At 38.2% G+C, this 17,119-nt stretch overlaps 1 protein-coding gene across 1 annotated transcript in view; it reads left to right on the forward strand.

Moving 5' to 3' along the window:
- Positions 1 to 16,281, forward strand: part of LOC126470627 (prenylcysteine oxidase 1-like) — a 79,585-nt gene extending 63,304 nt beyond the window's left edge. The window contains exon 5 of the mRNA XM_050098597.1: positions 13,445 to 16,281. Coding sequence (XP_049954554.1) covers positions 13,445 to 14,211 — 767 coding nt within the window. The 3' untranslated portion in view covers positions 14,212 to 16,281. The remainder of the gene's footprint in view (positions 1 to 13,444) is intronic.
- Positions 16,282 to 17,119: the final 838 nt, after the last annotated feature.

Genomic DNA, 17,119 nt, shown 5'->3' on the forward strand with positions numbered 1-17,119 from the left:
GGACTGGTGTAGGTATATGGGACAGATCTTGCATCTAGGTCTGTTACAGGGGTATGAGCCATGAGGCAAGGGATTCGGAGCAGTGATTGTGTAAGGATGGATGAGTATATTGTGCAGGTTTGGCGGACGGCAGAATACCACTGTGGGAGGGGTGAGAAGGATAGTGGGCAGGACATTTATCATTTCAGGACACGGCGAGAGGTAATTGAAACCATGACGGAGGATGTAATTCAGTTGCTCCAGTCCTTGGTGGTACTGAGTTACAAGGGGAATGATCCTCTGTGGCCGGATAGCGGTTTTGAGGTGGTGGGAGACTGGAAAGATAATGTGTCCGAGATTTGTTTTTGTACAAGGCTGGGAAGATAATTATGGGGATGAGAAGATAATTATGGTCAGTGAAGGCTTGAGGTACTGATGTAGCCATCTTTGAGGTGAAGGTCAACATCTATGAAGGTGGCTTGTTGGTTGAGTAGGACCAGGTGAAGCAAATGGGGGAGAAGTTCTTGAGGTTCTGGAGGAATGTGGATAGGGTGTCCTCACCTTTGATCTAAATAGCAAAGATGTCATCAATGAATCTGAACCAGGTGGGGGGTTTAGGATTCTGGATTCTTAGGAAGGATTCCTCTAGATGGGGTTTGGAATCTGCCGGGCATTGGGAAATATAGTTTCAATAGCAGTAAGGCCATGGCCATTAGGAATGTTAGTGTGCAGGGAGGTGGCATCAATAGTGACGAGCACCGCACCGTGTGGTAAAGGGACAGGAACTGTGGAGAGTTCGTGGAGGAAATGGTTGATATCTTTTATATAGGAGGGTAGGTTCTGGGTAATAGGTTGAAGGTGTTGGTCTACGAGAGCAGAGATTCCCTCATTGGGGGCACAGTACCCGGCCAGAATGGGGCGTCCTGGGACCTTAGGAAGCATGTAGAAGGTAGGAGTATGGGGAGTGGTAGGGCTGAGTAGAGAGATGGACTCCGGGGAGAGGTTCTGGGATGGGCCTGAGGATTTGAGTAGTGACTGGAGATCCTGCTGGATTACTGGAATGGGGTCACTATGGCAATATACTCATCCATCCTTACACAATTGCTGCTCCAAATCCCTTACCTCAAACTGTTTGCAGATGGTTCACTTATCTGTAATGAAATATTGTCTGAAACAAGCTGCACGATCATTCAGTCAGATCTTAATTAGTTTTCAAAGGGGTGCAAAGGCTGGTAACTTGCTTTAAATGCACTTAAACGTAAAATTGGGCAGTCCCCGTAACATATAAGGGTAGTCTCCTATAACTATTACATCAGTGAGTCATAGTTCAAAATAGTCAGCTCATACAAATACCTGTGTGTAATTACTTTTGAAGATATAAAATGGAATGGTCCCATAGACTCATTCATTGGTAAAGCAAACGGCAGACTTCGGTTCATTGATATAATATATGAAACATGTAGTCAATCTACAAAAGAGATCCATTACAAAATACTTATGCATGCCATCCTTAGAATGTTGTTCAAAAGTGTGGAACCCGTACTAAACAGGTCTATCAGGATATTGAATATGTATAAAAGAGGACAGCACAACTGGTCACAGGTTTGTTTCGCCCACAAGAGTGTCTTGTGGGAAGCTGAAACGCCTGAACTAGCAGACATGGGTGGTAGATGCCAACTATCCTTCAAAAACATACTTACAAAGTGTCAAGAATCAGTATTATTTGAGGAGCTTAGGGATGTACTATAGCCTCCTATATATCATTGTCATAGGACCCACGAAGACATGATGAGACTAATTACAGCGCACACACAGAGTCATTTAAACAATCAGGTTTTTTTTTATTTTCCATACGCAAATGGACTGGGAGGGTATCATAAAATGTGGTGCAATGGAAAGTATCCTCTGACATGCACTTCACAGCAGTTTGCAGAATGTAGATGTAGACATTGAGGAATATCTGTAGCATTGTCTCAGTTTTCATTAGACTTCATCAGTATTGTGAGCAATTCAGAATTGGAAGAGGAATTGGGCATGGGCCTCTTATATTACCAAAACTATTCTCAACATTCTTAGAGGAAGTGTTCATATTCTTAAAGAATGCAGAAAGAATATGTGTCAATAGAACATATCTGTATCATCTTAATTTTTTATGGTGTTGTACTGCTTGTCTCCAATGCAGATAAGCTTGTTAACAGAACAAGTGTGAAAGTAGACCTGAAATTCAGTTATAATGAGAGTTAAATAATGTACAGTGAACACATTGAAAAGAAAATTTTACAATATAATAACCCCCCATGAACCACGGACCTTGGCGTTGGTGGGGAGGCTTGCGTGCCTCATCGATACAGATAGCCGTACCGTAGGTGCAACCACAACGGAGGGGTATCTGTTGAGAGGCCAGACAAACGTGTGGTTCCTGAAGAGGGGCAGCAGCCTTTTCAGTAGTTGCAGGGGCAACAGTCTGGATGATTGACTGTTCTGGCCTTGTAACACTAACCAAAATAGCCTTGCTGAACTGATACTGCGAACAGCTGAAAGCAAGGCGAAACTACAGCCGTAATTTTTCCCAAGAGCATGCAGCTTTACTGTGTGATTAAATGATGATGGCGTCCTCTTGGGTAAAATATTCCGGAGGTAAAATAGTTCCCCATTCGGATCTCCGGGCGGGGACTACTCAGGAGGACGTTGTTATCAGGAGAAAGAAAACTCGCGTTCTGCGGATCGGAGCATGGAATGTCAGATCCCTTAATCGGGCAGGTAGGTTAGAAAATTTAAAAAGGGAAATGGATAGGTTAAAGTTAGATATAGTGGGAATTAGTGAAGTTCGGTGGCAGGAGGAACAAGACTTTTGGTCAGGTGAATGCAGGGTTATAAATACAAAATCAGATAGGGGTAATGCAGGAGTAGGTTTAATAATGAATAAAAAAAATAGGAGTGCGGGTAAGCTACTACAAACAGCATAGCGAACGCATTATTGTGGCCAAGATAGACACGAAGCCCATGCCTACTACAGTAGTACAAGTTTATATGCCAACTAGCTCTGCAGATGACGAAGAAATTGATGAAATGTATGAGGAGATAAAAGAAATTATTCAAATAGTGAAGGGAGATGAAAATTTAATAGTCATGGGTGACTGGAATTCAAGCCTAGGAAAAGGGAGAGAAGGAAGCATAGTAGGTTAATATAGATTGGGGCTAAGAAATGAAAGAGGAAGCCATCTGGTAGAATTTTGCACAGAGCATAACTTAATCATAGCTAACACTTGGTTTAAGAATCATGAAAGAAGATTGTATACATGGAAGAACCCTGGGGATACTAAAAGGTATCAGATAGATTATCATAATGGTAAGACAGAGATTTAGGAACCAGGTTTTAAATTGTAAGACATTTCCAGGGGCAGATGTGGACTCTGACCACAATCTATTGGTTATGAACTGTAGATTAAAACTGAAGAAACTGCAAAATGGTGGGAATGTAAGGAGATGGGACCTGGATAAACTGACTAAACCAGAGGTTGTACAGAGTTTCAGGAACAGCATAAGGGAACAGTTGACAGGAATGGGGGAAAGAAATACAGTAGAAGAAAAATGGGTAGCTTTGAGGGATGAAGTAGTGAAGGCAGCAGAGGAACAAGTAGGTAAAAAGACGAGGGCTAGTAGAAATCCCTGGGTAACAGAAGATACATTGAATTTAATTGATGAAAGGAGAAAATATAAAAATGCAGTAAATGAAACAGGCAAAAAGGAATACAAACGTCTCAAAAATGAGATCGACAGGAAATGCAAAATTGCTAAGCAGGGATGGCTAGAGAACAAATGTAAGGATTTAGAGGGTTATCTCACTAGGGGTAAGATAGATACTGCGTATAGGAAAATTAAAGAGACCTTTGGAGAAAAGAGAACGACTTTTATGAATATCAAGAGCTCAGGTGGAAACCCAGTTCTAAGCAAAGAAGGGAAAGCAGAAAGGTGGAAGGAGTGTATAGAGGGTCTATACAAGGGCGACGTTCTTGAGGACAATATTATGGAGATGGAAGAGAATGTAGATGAAGATGAAATGGGAGATACGATACTGCGTGAAGAGTTTGACAGACCACTGAAAGACCTGAGTCGAAACAAGGCCCCTGGAGTAGACAACATTCCATTAGAACTACTGACAGCCTTGGGAGAGCCAGTCCTGACAAAACTGTACCATCTGGTGAGCAAGATGTATGAGACAGGCGAAATACCCTCAGACTTCAAGAAGAATATAATAATCCCAATCCCAAAGAAAGCAGGTGTTGACAGATGTGAAAATTACCGAACTATCAGTTTAATAAGTCACAGCTGCAAAATACTAACGCGAATTCTTTACAGACGAATGGAAAAACTGATAGAAGCCGACCTCGGGGAAGATCAGTTTGGATTCCATAGAAATGTTGGAACACGTGAGGCAATACTGACCCTGTGGTGTCACCCCCAGACACCACACTTGCTAGGTGGTAGCCTTTAAATCGGCCGCGGTCCGGCAGTATACGTCGGACCCGCGTGTCGCCACTGTCAGTAATTGCAGACCGAGCGCCACCGCACGGCAGGTCTAGAGAGACGTCCTGGCACTCGCCCCAGTTGTACAGCCAACTTTGCTAGCGATGCTACACTGACGAAGACACTCTCATTTGCCGAGAAGATAGTTATCATAGCCTTCAGCTAAGTCAATTGCTACGACCTAGCAAGGCGCCGTATTCAATTGATATTTATTATACGAAGCATGTATCATCAAGAGCGATGTTATACAATTATGGATTAAAGTTAAGTATTCCAGAAGCTATGTATTTTTCTTTATAGCATTCATTACGTATCCTGTTTCAGACCTCACGCCAGCCTGCGTGAGTTTAAGAGCGTGCCTTTCGGCTTCCTCTCATTGTGTCTAGGCTGTCTTGTCTAGACACAACAGACCCTACGACTTACCTTAGAAGAAAGATTAAGAAAAGGCAAACCTATTTTCTAGCTTTTGTAGACTTAGAGAAAGCTTTTGACAATGTTGATTGGAATACTCCCTTTCAAATTCTGAAGGTGGCAGGGGTAAAATGCAGGGAGCGAAAGGCTATTTGCAATTTGTACAGAAAGCAGATGGCAGTTATAAGAGTCGAGGGGGATTGAAAGGGAAGCAGTGGTTGGGAAGGGAGTGAGACAGGGTTGTAGCTTATCCCCGGTGTTATTCAATCTGTATATTGAGCAAGCAATAAAGGAAACAAAAGAAAAGTTCAGAGTAGGAATTAAAATCCATGGAAAAGAAATAAAAACTTTGAGGTTCGCCGATGACATTGTAATTCTGTCAGAGACAGCAAAGGACTTGGAAGAGCAGTTGAACAGAATGGACAGTGTCTTGAAAGGAGGGTATAAGATGAACATCAACAACAGCAAAACTAGGATAATGGAATGTAGTCTAATTAAGTCGGGTGATGCTGGGGGAATTAAATTAGGAAATGAGACACTTTGCTATTTGGGGAGCAAAATAACTGATGATGGTCGAAGTAGAGAGGATATAAAATGTAGACTGGCAATGGCAAGGAAAGCGTTTCTGAAGAAGAAAAATTTGTTAACATCGAGTGTAGATTTAAGTGTCAGGAAGTCGTTTCTGAAAGTATTTGTATAGAGTGTAGCCATGTATGGAAGTGAAATGTGGACGATAAATAGTTTAGACAAGAAGAGAATAGAAGCTTTCGAAATGTGGTGCTACAGAAGAATACTGAAGATTAGATGGGTAGATCACATAACTAATGAGGAGGTATTGAATAGAATTGGAGGGGAAGAGGTGCTTATGGCACAACTTGACTAGAAGAAGGAATCGGTTGGTAGGATACGTTCTGAGACATCGAGGGATCACCAATTTAGTATTGGAGGGCAGCGTGGAGGGTAAAAATCGTAGAGGAAGACCAAGAGATGAATACACTAAGCAGATTCAGAAGGATGTAGGCTGCAGTAGGTACTGGGAGATGGAGAAGCTTGCACAGGATAGAGTAGCATGGAGAGCTGCATCAAACGAGTCTCAGGACTGAAGACCACAACAACAACAACAACAACAACAACAGCAACAACATGACAATGAAATCATAGAACCAGGCAATGATCTCGCTTTATTTTGGGCAGTTGAGGACACTGATTAGTAAGAGAAATAAACAGAAGACTGAAATCAGCATGTTGTTTCTTCGGTAAAAAAAAGTTTTCAAAATTAAGCTTCCAATGTGTCTAAAACAGGAAATTTACAATCATTGTGTATTAACACTTTTTATGTACAGCAATAAGACACAAACTTTTAATTAAAAAAAAAAAACTTTCAAACTCTAAAACCAGACTGTAAAGAAGTGGAGAGATAAATGTTAGAAATTATTAGGAGAGATACGCAAAGAGTGGAAATGAAATGGTGATTGTTGGAGAATATAGTGAGATGAGTGATGATTCCTGGACGAAGTAAATTCTTTGCTGAATTCAGAAACATAAGAAATTCCCAACATGATGGTTTAATGGGAAGGGAATAGATGACATTACAAAGTAAAGCAGTTGGAAACTGAGCATGAACAAAACAAATTATCATTAATCTTTATTAAATTTCAGAGGAACTATGTTCTGTTGTTTACTGAGGCAATGTTAAGGGAAATATTAGTATTAATCTACTAAAATTGGGAAGCATGTAATTTCAGATAATTTTATTGGTCTCAGAAAGTTTGTTCTTTAAACAATTTTACAGTATAATAACCTCTGGTCACACTTATGTGTTCATTTTTGCTGGTGATGAGCATTTAGTATCATCACAGATTGAAGTTGACAGGGCACAACCCTATCATATGCTATTGGCCAATGCCTAGTAATACCCATAATTTCATAGATGCCAGCTACTGTATAAAACTAACAATGCGTAAGACCTCCTTTTGATGTAATATTTTTCAGTCACCTTATAGCATTTCTACTATTTCTGATCCAATAAATGCTGAATTTGTTTCAATTTTCCCTCAAACATAGTGAGTAGCTGTTGCTTTTTTTCCCCCACGGTTATAATGTAAATTAATGCTCTTGGTTATGTTTACTTTGTGTTAATGCTTCATACTTCCATTACTGAGAAGCATCTACCTGCTCCATCCCAATTTCAAAGTATATTTTTGTCATACAGGTCTGTGAATCTTCACACTAACAATAACTGCATCTCCTACCAATCAAATAAGTTAATAGTCACAAAATATAACTTTCAGGTTAACTTTCTTCTACAATACCCACATGTCTATGAACTTGTCACATCAGTTCAGAAACTGCTATCTGCAGCTTTGGTGTAGGTAACCAATCATTACCTCTGACATTTTACATAATGCACAAATTCTAATAACCACAACTTTCCCTCAAGGTGACAAAAGTCATGGGATACCTCCTAATATAGTGTTGAACCTCCTTTTGCCTAGCATAGTGCAGCAACTCGATGTGGCATGGACTTGATAAGTTGTTGGAAGTCACCTGCATAAATATTGAGCAGTGCTGCCTCGTAGCCATCTACCATTGCAAAGGTGTTGCCAGTGAATGATTTTGTGCATGAACTGACCTCTCGATTATGTCCAACAATGATTCAATGGGGCTCATGTTGGGTGATGTGGGTGGCAAAATGATTTACTCAAATTCTCCTGAATATTCTTCAAACAAATTGCAAACAATTATGGCCCATGACATGGCACATTGTCACCAATAAAAATTCCATCATTTTTTGGGAACATGAAGTCCATGAATGGCTGCAAATGGTCTCCATGTAGCTAACTTCATTGAGGCCCCAGTCCATTCCATAAAAACACAGCCCACACCATTATGGAGCCACCACCAGCTTGCACAGTGCTTTGTTTACAACCTGGACCCATGGCTTCTGGGGTCAGTCCACACTTGAACCCTACCATCATCTATTATCAACTGAAATCAGGACATATCTGACCAGGTCATGGTTTTCCAGTTGTCTAGGGACCAACCGATATCGTTACGAGCCCAGGAGAGTGCTGTTAGAAAACTCGCTCACATTGGTCATCTGCTGCCATAGCCCATTAATACCAAATTTTTCTGTGCAGTCCTAACAGATACTTTCATTGTACATCCCTCATTGATTTATGTGGTTATTTCATGCAGTGTGGATTATCTATCGGCATGGACAACTCTACTCAAGCACCACTGCTCTCAGCCATTATGTGAAGGCCACTGACCACTGCATTGTCCATGGTAAAAGATAATGCCTCAGATTTGGTATTCTTGGTACACTCTTGACACTGCAGGTCTTGGAATATTGAATTTCCTAATGATTTCCAAAATGGAATGCCCTACCATCTAGCTCCAACTACCATTCTGCATTTGAAGTATGAAGTATGTTAATTGCCATTGTGTGGCCATAATCATGTTGGAAAACTTTTCAGGTGAATCACCTGTGTACAAATGAGAGCTCCACTGCCCTATTATACCTTGTGTACGTGATACTACTGCCGTCTCCATATGTGCATGTTGCTATACCATCATTGTCATCTCAGTGTATGTCTATTAATCAACCACTTGTCTCATGCCAGGCTGATTCATAACATGGTATGCATCAGTACTAATACAGGTGGTTGTGCAAAAACTAATGGTCCATCTCCGAGGTATATGGGGCTTTAAGTTGCCCAGATGTGATTATCTGATTCCACCCAACATCTAATAGCCCAGGACCTTCATACAGCCACTGCACATTCAAGTAAATGCTGTGTTTCAGGCATTCACCAAATTCTGTACATTGACTCATCACTACATAAAACAGACATCAACTGCTCCGCAAACCAATGACAATCTTTTTATATTATTCTAAGGGAGATCACACACAAATTCTTGTGACCAGTGGTTTACAAGCAGCAAAGTGCCAATGATGACAGATACCTATTTCTCTCAACCATTTACTACGTTATTGTAAGTACCTGAGCATTGGTTAAAGTGCTTTGCAGCAACTGATAGGCTACCCAATGATTGACTTTTACAGTATGATGGTAATTAATAATTTTAATTCATAGATGTAATGGAGTGATTGGGTTTAATGCTTTTCTTTATGCTCCCACTGCAGCTTAACAATCCATAATGCACATTGTCCCATCAATTCCTGCACAATCTCAGACCTAATGCCCAAACTTGTGGGCCCATACATTCTCACCTCATTTGAACCCTTTCTGGGAAACAGGTAAGCTGATACACTGCCATAGAAACCTGTAATTATTAAAAAAAAATTAAGAATGCTATATTGTCCTATTAACTGTAATCTTACATTTGAATGAGAAGATTGTGCACCAGTGGAAGGCAGCATGGCTGCAGGTGAAGGACAAGAAGCTTCATATAGTAAAAGAAACAATCTGTAGGTAGCATTCATCCTGCTTGCACTTACCTTTCTCTATGTGAGAAATTGACCCTTTATGCATGTCTTTTTACTCTGATGGGAGATATTATCTGATGACAATGTATGAAATTCAGTACATTATTTTTTTAAAAATCAGTTTCATATTCTTTTTTATTTAAGGACATTAGTAAATTTAACCAACCAACCTATCCTCTTATTGTACCTGAAAATGAAATTGTTGTAAAAGTTTGACAATTTTGACTACTGTCTTGATTCCAGCCTAAGCTTTCAGGTTGGAGAGTGTAGTGTTTCGCAGAAACTGGTTATTCCTTTTTTCTTTTAATTTTTTAAATTTTTTGTGGGACCAGTCAGTCTTGCATTTCTGTTGTGTGTGTGTGTGTGTGTGTGTGTGTGTGTGTGTGTGTGTGTGTGTTTTATCTTTTCCCTATAGACTGATATAGTGTATGATTTATCATTGCTGTAAGTGCATATACTCCTGTACACCTTTTAAGAATTTTAGTGAACTTAGTGATGTTGAGTCCCCTAAATCCCATCACCATTCTACCTGTGATGTTTATGCATTATTCCTGTGGTTATATACCCATTGCACATTCAGTTTGATGTTACACTGGTGAGTTTGGTAGGATGTACAGGAGCAGCCTTTGGTTTAGTGTCATTGATATGCACATATGTGACTTATTTTAAAATAGATGTATACTTTATTAGAGAGTCAGTGTGAAATTAGTTTGCTTCAGCACTGAGTTAATAGAAACAATGTAAATAATAACAAGATCTTTAAAGATGCAGTAGAATATAATAGATTCTGGACATTGGCTAATGGTGGGAAGGTCACGTGCTGGACGCAATGAGTCATTAGTTTGCTGTGGTGATGCAGGATGTAATGGGTTACAATGATAACTTTTGGAATGTGACCAAGCCAGCTAAGATTTCAATGTTTTTTTGAAATATCATCATAGCCAGAAGAGCTACTGCTGTTCAGTGACTTAATGATCTTTGTGATCTCTCTAACAGATGATTTGGCAAAACTGATGTCTGACAGTGGAGTATGCAGTGCCTGTCTAAGACTAATGGATCTGATTTTGATGGCCCATTTTATGCCCCTATGTTTTCTTTTAGTGTTAGAAAGAATTTTTTGAATTTAGTGACAAATTATTTGAGTTTAATATCATTTCATGTCTGATAGTACTCCATATTGCCTCTGCTTTATCAGAATATTCAATTTTTAGTGCATCATGCACAAAGGTTTGGTTTTTTGAAGTGAAAGTAATGAAATTTGCTATACTGTTAAACTGCCCTTTTAATTATTGATTAGAGCTGGCCTTTTGCATTAAATGAAGTTGAAGTTCTCACCTTCTGTCACTAGTGCTTAGGTACCATATGTTAGTCTCTCTTTTGTTGATTCCCACTGTAACTGTTCCAGACCCATTGCAGAAGAAAACTGAATTTGTAGTATTGTAAGAATATTTTTAGGAAAGAATTAAATTCCCATCTTCTGTGTCTCATTCATAGTGTAGTCTTTCTGGGTTCATGACTGTATCAGCATTTATGATTCTATGAAATTGTGTGTTCTTTTTTAGTTAAACTTGTTTTATGGAGTGCTTTATTCTTACCTTTTGACCACCATGGTTTACCTAAACCATTTACTATGGCACTCATATCTATTTCATGAAAGGCAGTTGGATTTAGATGTAAATTCCCAAATGCTGTTCCACTATGTTCTCTTGTTCTTGTTGGGATTTTTCTATGGGGACTTAACATAAGTTGGACATTGGCAACTGTCAGACACCTTCAATCAAAGCTATCTGAAAAAAAATCTATAATTGGTTAATCAAGCTTAAAATATATGTTTTTGGGGGTGGGTTTGTAGACTGTCAGAATTCATTGCCTTGTGTGTAAATTGCATTAAAAAGAGAAACTAGAGGAAAATAGAAACTTGTTAGAAAGCATGTTGAAAATGGGTTCTACATCTGTCAGTGTATTTCAGAATAAAGAAGAGTGGGCTGGAGTTCTTCAAAAAACAATTCTTCATTTTGGGCAAAATTTCTAATACACAGGGTGAGGCATTTAAAACTGTTTGTTGGAATACTTGTCAAAATACGCATAGGATTAAAAAAAGTGGAAGTCAAATCAGGTGAACGTGCAGGCCGTGATTGAGGGCCTTCTCGTCCAATCCATTGACCCAGGTACTTTCGATTCAGATCTCGAGCTAGTCATGAATAATGTGCTGGATGTTGAAACCACACTTCCAGTCTTGTTTGAAGTGCAACATTGTCCATTAGTATGGTAAAACATTATCCACAATGTTGCTGTGCATTTGACCAGCCAGATTACCTTCTGTGAAGTATCGACCAATTACCTGGGTGCCTAAAATACTGCACCAAATGTTGACACTCCATGGGCATTGACATTCAACTTGCCTTACCCAATGGGGATTCTCCAAGGACCAATAATGCATATTATATCGATTCACTTGACCACGATTCGTAAAATTTGATTCACTGGAGAAAAGTATCTGTGAAATGAAATTATCATTGACTGTCAGTTGTTCCTGTATGCAGTTGCAGAAATTCAGGCAGTTGTGAAAATTGTCACCATGCAGTTCTTGATGCAGCGATAAATGAAATTGGTGTCATTTGTATGCATGCAGTATGCGTAGCACATTTCTTTGTGAAATTCCTGAACCTCGCACAATTTTCTGAGAACTAACGTGAAGATTTGCAGCAACCACAGCTAAAACATTCACTATGTTGTTTTCGTCATGGGCCACGGTCGGACTCTTTCTCTAGGTTTAACACTTCTCATTTCAATAAACAGGTGGACAGTACTGTGAAACTTCATTGCAGATGGAACATTCATATCGGGGAACAGAGTGGCATTCCTTTGACAAGCTCTTCAACATTTCTATGGGCCTCAAAATACGCAGCAATGATATGGACTCTCTCTGCAGTCGTTAACATCATGGAACAATTGCGATGAGATGTCTACAGTCCAAATCATTGAAGTAATGTGCACAGGCTGAGCAGAGTCTGTGCTTCGTTTGATTGTGGGAGGTGTCACATCATAGCATTACCAAAAATATCAAAAAGGACTTCAATTGTCATAATATGATGTGTATTTGTTTGAGATAGTACCATTCTGCAACAGTTGTTACCTCATTCTCATGTTTGCTGATTTCAGTACCATCTCTCATGCAATGAAAGAAATATTTCATTCAAAAGGTACATATTTTTTCATGGGGAATCCAAATATGCAATAAAAAATAGGGGCTCTTATTTAAGATTTCCAAGTAACCCCTCCTGCCCCTGGGGGTGATGCATGGGGGGTGGAGCGTCATGTTAATGGATGCCGCTCTTCAATTTAAACATCATTTATTACCACTTTTTTTTTATCCGATGTGTATTATGCCAAATATTCTGACAAACAGTTTTAAATGCCTCACTCTGTATGTTCAGTTAGTGTACTGTGTTCACATTTTTGTGCCTGATTATCAAAGGAACAATAACTTTTTAAAATTATTGATCACGTGATTCTTAGTACAACATCGGTTTGATGCTGAGTACATTAGTTCAATTTTCTGTTTGGCCACTATAATCTGAATTTTAAGGTAACTTTACTCATCTTTGCAAAAACTATGTTAGTGCACCATCTGTTAACACTCTCGATGTTAGTGAGCATGTTGTATCTAAGTCCCGTTGGGATAGAGTTTAATAACAATCTCATAACAAGGCATTCAGTGCACCCTAAGAGGTCTACACTAAAAAAATAAGTGGTGAATAGAATAAACATTTGTTTAGTCAGATTTAATTAATGTTACATTTCATTGTGCATATGGAAATGTTTTTTAATTTATTTACGTAACAGCTCTTAAGGTTTATTATATGAATTAACCACTGTTAGTTTGTGTGTTTTTGTATTTCATGACTTACGCAAAGGGCTTGAATCGAACTCTGTGGAATTAAATTATGTTTAGGAAAGAAATTAAAAAATAGTCTTATGTCCTTTCTTTGACTAAATGTGAACCTTTATAGTTCTTATATACTTTTCAGTCTAATTATGTGAATGAATTTTTGAATCAGTGAATATTTTCAGGATCCGTTGCTCTTGCTGGGGCTGGTGCTGGTTTGTTCGCAGTTGAAGGTGGGAACTTCAAGTTGCCAGTTAAAATGTTAGATGCTTCCGGTGCTACTTTAAAGAAAGTACATGTGTCATCCATTGAGCTGCTCAATACAGGAAAATATTTAATACATAGCACAGGAAATCATTCCATAAAATATGATGCTGTTATTATGGCCTTTCCATATGCTGAAAACATTAATTCCAATTTTACATTTAGAAATTTCCCGTCTACATTTATATATGAACCCTCTGGTAATTATCATCGTACAGTAAGTACAGTTGTAAAAGGAGAACTCAATCATACATTCTTTGGTTTTGAAGATGCTGCAGATGTTGTTGATGAGATTTTGTGTGTGAGAACTGACTTAGCATTTAATTCAATTGGTAGGATCTATCCTGTAAGTGGTACGCCCAACAAAAAGTCTGATGTATGGAAAGTTTTTTCTCAAGTACCTTTGTCAAGAGAACAGATAGATAGTTTGTTTAAATCAGTAGATAAAATAGTTGTGAAAGATTGGCTGGCATACCCACACTATCGTGCTGATTGGAGACATGATAAATTTCGAATACATGATAATCTCTATCATATCAATGCTATAGAATGGGCTGCAAGTGCAATGGAAATGAGCTTGGTTGGTGCCAAAAATGTAGCACTCTCATTTTATCATGATTGGGGAGAACCCATAGTGGAAGCCACTGTTGAAGAAACTGTTAAGCTGAACCTAAAAGTAGATCTGTAGTTCCAAAACAGAGTTTTTATACTCCATTTCATTGTCAGTTATCTACAAATGTCATGAAAAACAAGTTATAATTTGAGTCTCTGTAAGTCCATCTTTATACCGGATGGTCGAGGGACTTTGGCTGTTCAGTATAAAAGTCAGATCAGAAATACCTTTAGCTGCCTATATTTCAAATATAATTTTACTTAGGTGACCAGTTGCATAATTGGTGTCCATAGATTACTTTTTTAACAATGTGACCCACTGCAGTTAATGAATGAAGGGATCACATTGTTTTAAAAAAATGGTCTATAGGTACCAGTTACTAAATGCAATTCCCTATTTCAATTGTGGGCACGACTGGATTCTTCCTAAATGTAGGTCAAGGGGCTTGAAGATGATGTAGTGAAATGACGAAAGTGGTTGCATAAGTGAAATAAAATTTGAACTGTAGACAGTTGAAGGTGATTCTGATTTAACGCTTTATAGTTGTAATTTGTGATCCACTTCTGTATTGGGATGGAATTCATTTACTCTTGATAGAGTGCAAATTTTGCGGATCATCTGTGACAAAAGTAAAACTGTGGATCATGCCAGGACTTGAACTGGACATTTGGCTATCACAGGTCCTTTTGTTTCAGTTGGGGTTTGAATAGCTCCCCACGAGTCAAATCAGAGCTTCAGTTTTGCCACTAGCTGCTCTCTGTTCCTTCCAAATTCAAAAGAGGCTCACATGTGAAGAAGTGGAGTTTGGAGAGGAGGCAGTGGCAAATTGTAGCCTTGTGGCAGTCTAGAAGTCCCTATGTGTGACAACTGGAACAGCCCAGTTCACACAAGACAGTTGTCTGGATTTGAGTCCTGGTTTAGTCTACAGTTTTATCTATAATGTAATATTATATAACATATGTGTTATGTAACAAAGAAAAGCTCTTAATTTGTTGAACAATATATTATCCACAAAAGTTTGTCAACAGTGTCTCCCACTGTTCATGTATGGTTGTGAAATTTCATAATGAATCACAATGCATAGACTACACCTTATCAGTATTAAAAGCTTAAGTATATATTTTTTTTAATTTACCACATTGTAATACAACTAATTATGCCTGTGAAAGTCCCAGTGAATCGAATTATTCTGGAGTAAGGCTTTCATTGGAATCAACTGATACCAAAAATGGTTTTAAACAGCTGATATCCTACCATAATTAAAAAGACTTTTAATTAAGGAAAAGCTCTTACCTTATCCTTTCGTGCTAGACTGATTGCAGAAGGTATGCCTATATTGTCTTTCACATGTTGGCAGGTCTAAACAGCATTAAACACCAAAGAGAACTAACATTTAAAAACTGTTAGCATAATCTTCATTTTTGTGTTGTGATTGACAAAGACCCCTATAATATTTGGAAAGGGAATACTATTATCTAAGAGAAAAAAGAGTATAATTATCTGTTAGCATTCTACACTAAAAGAAATTGCAACACACTGAAGGATCAATAAATTAAATTTATACTTAAGAATATTTGTGTTTTTCCTGAAAACCAGCGACAATTATTGTGACAACACAGGATGTGTGACAAAGTCCGGGATGACAAATTTTCACCTTTTTAAAATGTGTATTTTGTTATTGTCAGTATACATTAATAATATAGCATCTGCAACATCAGCCTTCAGTACAGAAATAAATGACTCACAATAAGAATTTTTGTGCTGCGTATTGTGTTACAGTAATGGAAATTCCAGATGGAAACCATAAACAAAAATCTGGAAAGGCAAACACTCGTCTATACCTGATGAACATATGTTGCATAGAAACAGGTAATAGCACAGAGACTATAGTATCTTGTGCACTACACCCAAGTGCTCCTACCCATAATCACAGTGGCACTCAAGGAAAGCATTTTTTGTTTATCATAGTCAGCATCAAATACTGAAAATAATTTGGAGAGATATGTTTTGATAAGTACATAAGACATGGGTTAAATTATTAACATATAGTAATACCATGAAACAATATATGCAGTTATGTCAAAATTGTAACAGTGACTGACTAGATTAGACTAAATTGATGTAAATATATTACATCACCACAAACCTGGGTCAAATTTACAAAGCACTTGGCAGCTGTGCCTCTCCAAAACATGGGACCTCATCCCACATCACTGCCATACTCACCTGTGATGGCCATTGGGGTTATGCAGAACTGTGATTCATCGCAGTAAAATATTGTCAGCAAAAAATTGGACCAACTTAAAAATTATTCACTTGCTAGTATACCAGTTCCACTTGAGCATCATTACATTGAATAACATATCTAATACGTCAACAGGTCATAGAAATTCAATTCTTCTCCCAATTACTATAAGGAGTTGTGGCACAGTTGGACAAAATTCCCCATTAAGTAGAAATATAGTAACTTACATTTTTCAGATATTTGAAACATTTTACCAACAGTACCAATAAAAGATTTTAATTTGTTTAATATTTTTAAGTTGTCACATACACCAACAAAAGTGCCAACTTGTAGACTACTTTATTTTATCAGACATTTAAAATATCTGCCTTTGTTTCCTGATTATTTGGTTTGATAATATCCTTGTTCACTTCCCTATCCTCAGTATGAATCTTCTATACTTCCTTATCAGGGAGACAAGGTAGTGGCATAATAAATAATCAGTGAATTAAACACTGTTCTGAGTAAAGGCAACCAACATTGAAACAAAAAAAAATACATTGTAATAAATAAATGATGAAATTTTCTGAGTCATTAGACCACATCATTGACATCCACTATAACATGGTCAGCTAAGAATGTAAAGATCAACTGGGAAACAACTGATGTGGCAGCAATATTATTTGTATTTCCCCTCTCTTTAAGCACCTGTTTCATTATTTACCCCCAGCTCACCAATAGCTAGAGGATTTTTACTCA

This window comes from Schistocerca serialis, chromosome 1 (genome assembly GCF_023864345.2).
Source record: "Schistocerca serialis cubense isolate TAMUIC-IGC-003099 chromosome 1, iqSchSeri2.2, whole genome shotgun sequence".
Taxonomy (NCBI): Eukaryota; Metazoa; Arthropoda; class Insecta; order Orthoptera; family Acrididae; genus Schistocerca; species Schistocerca serialis.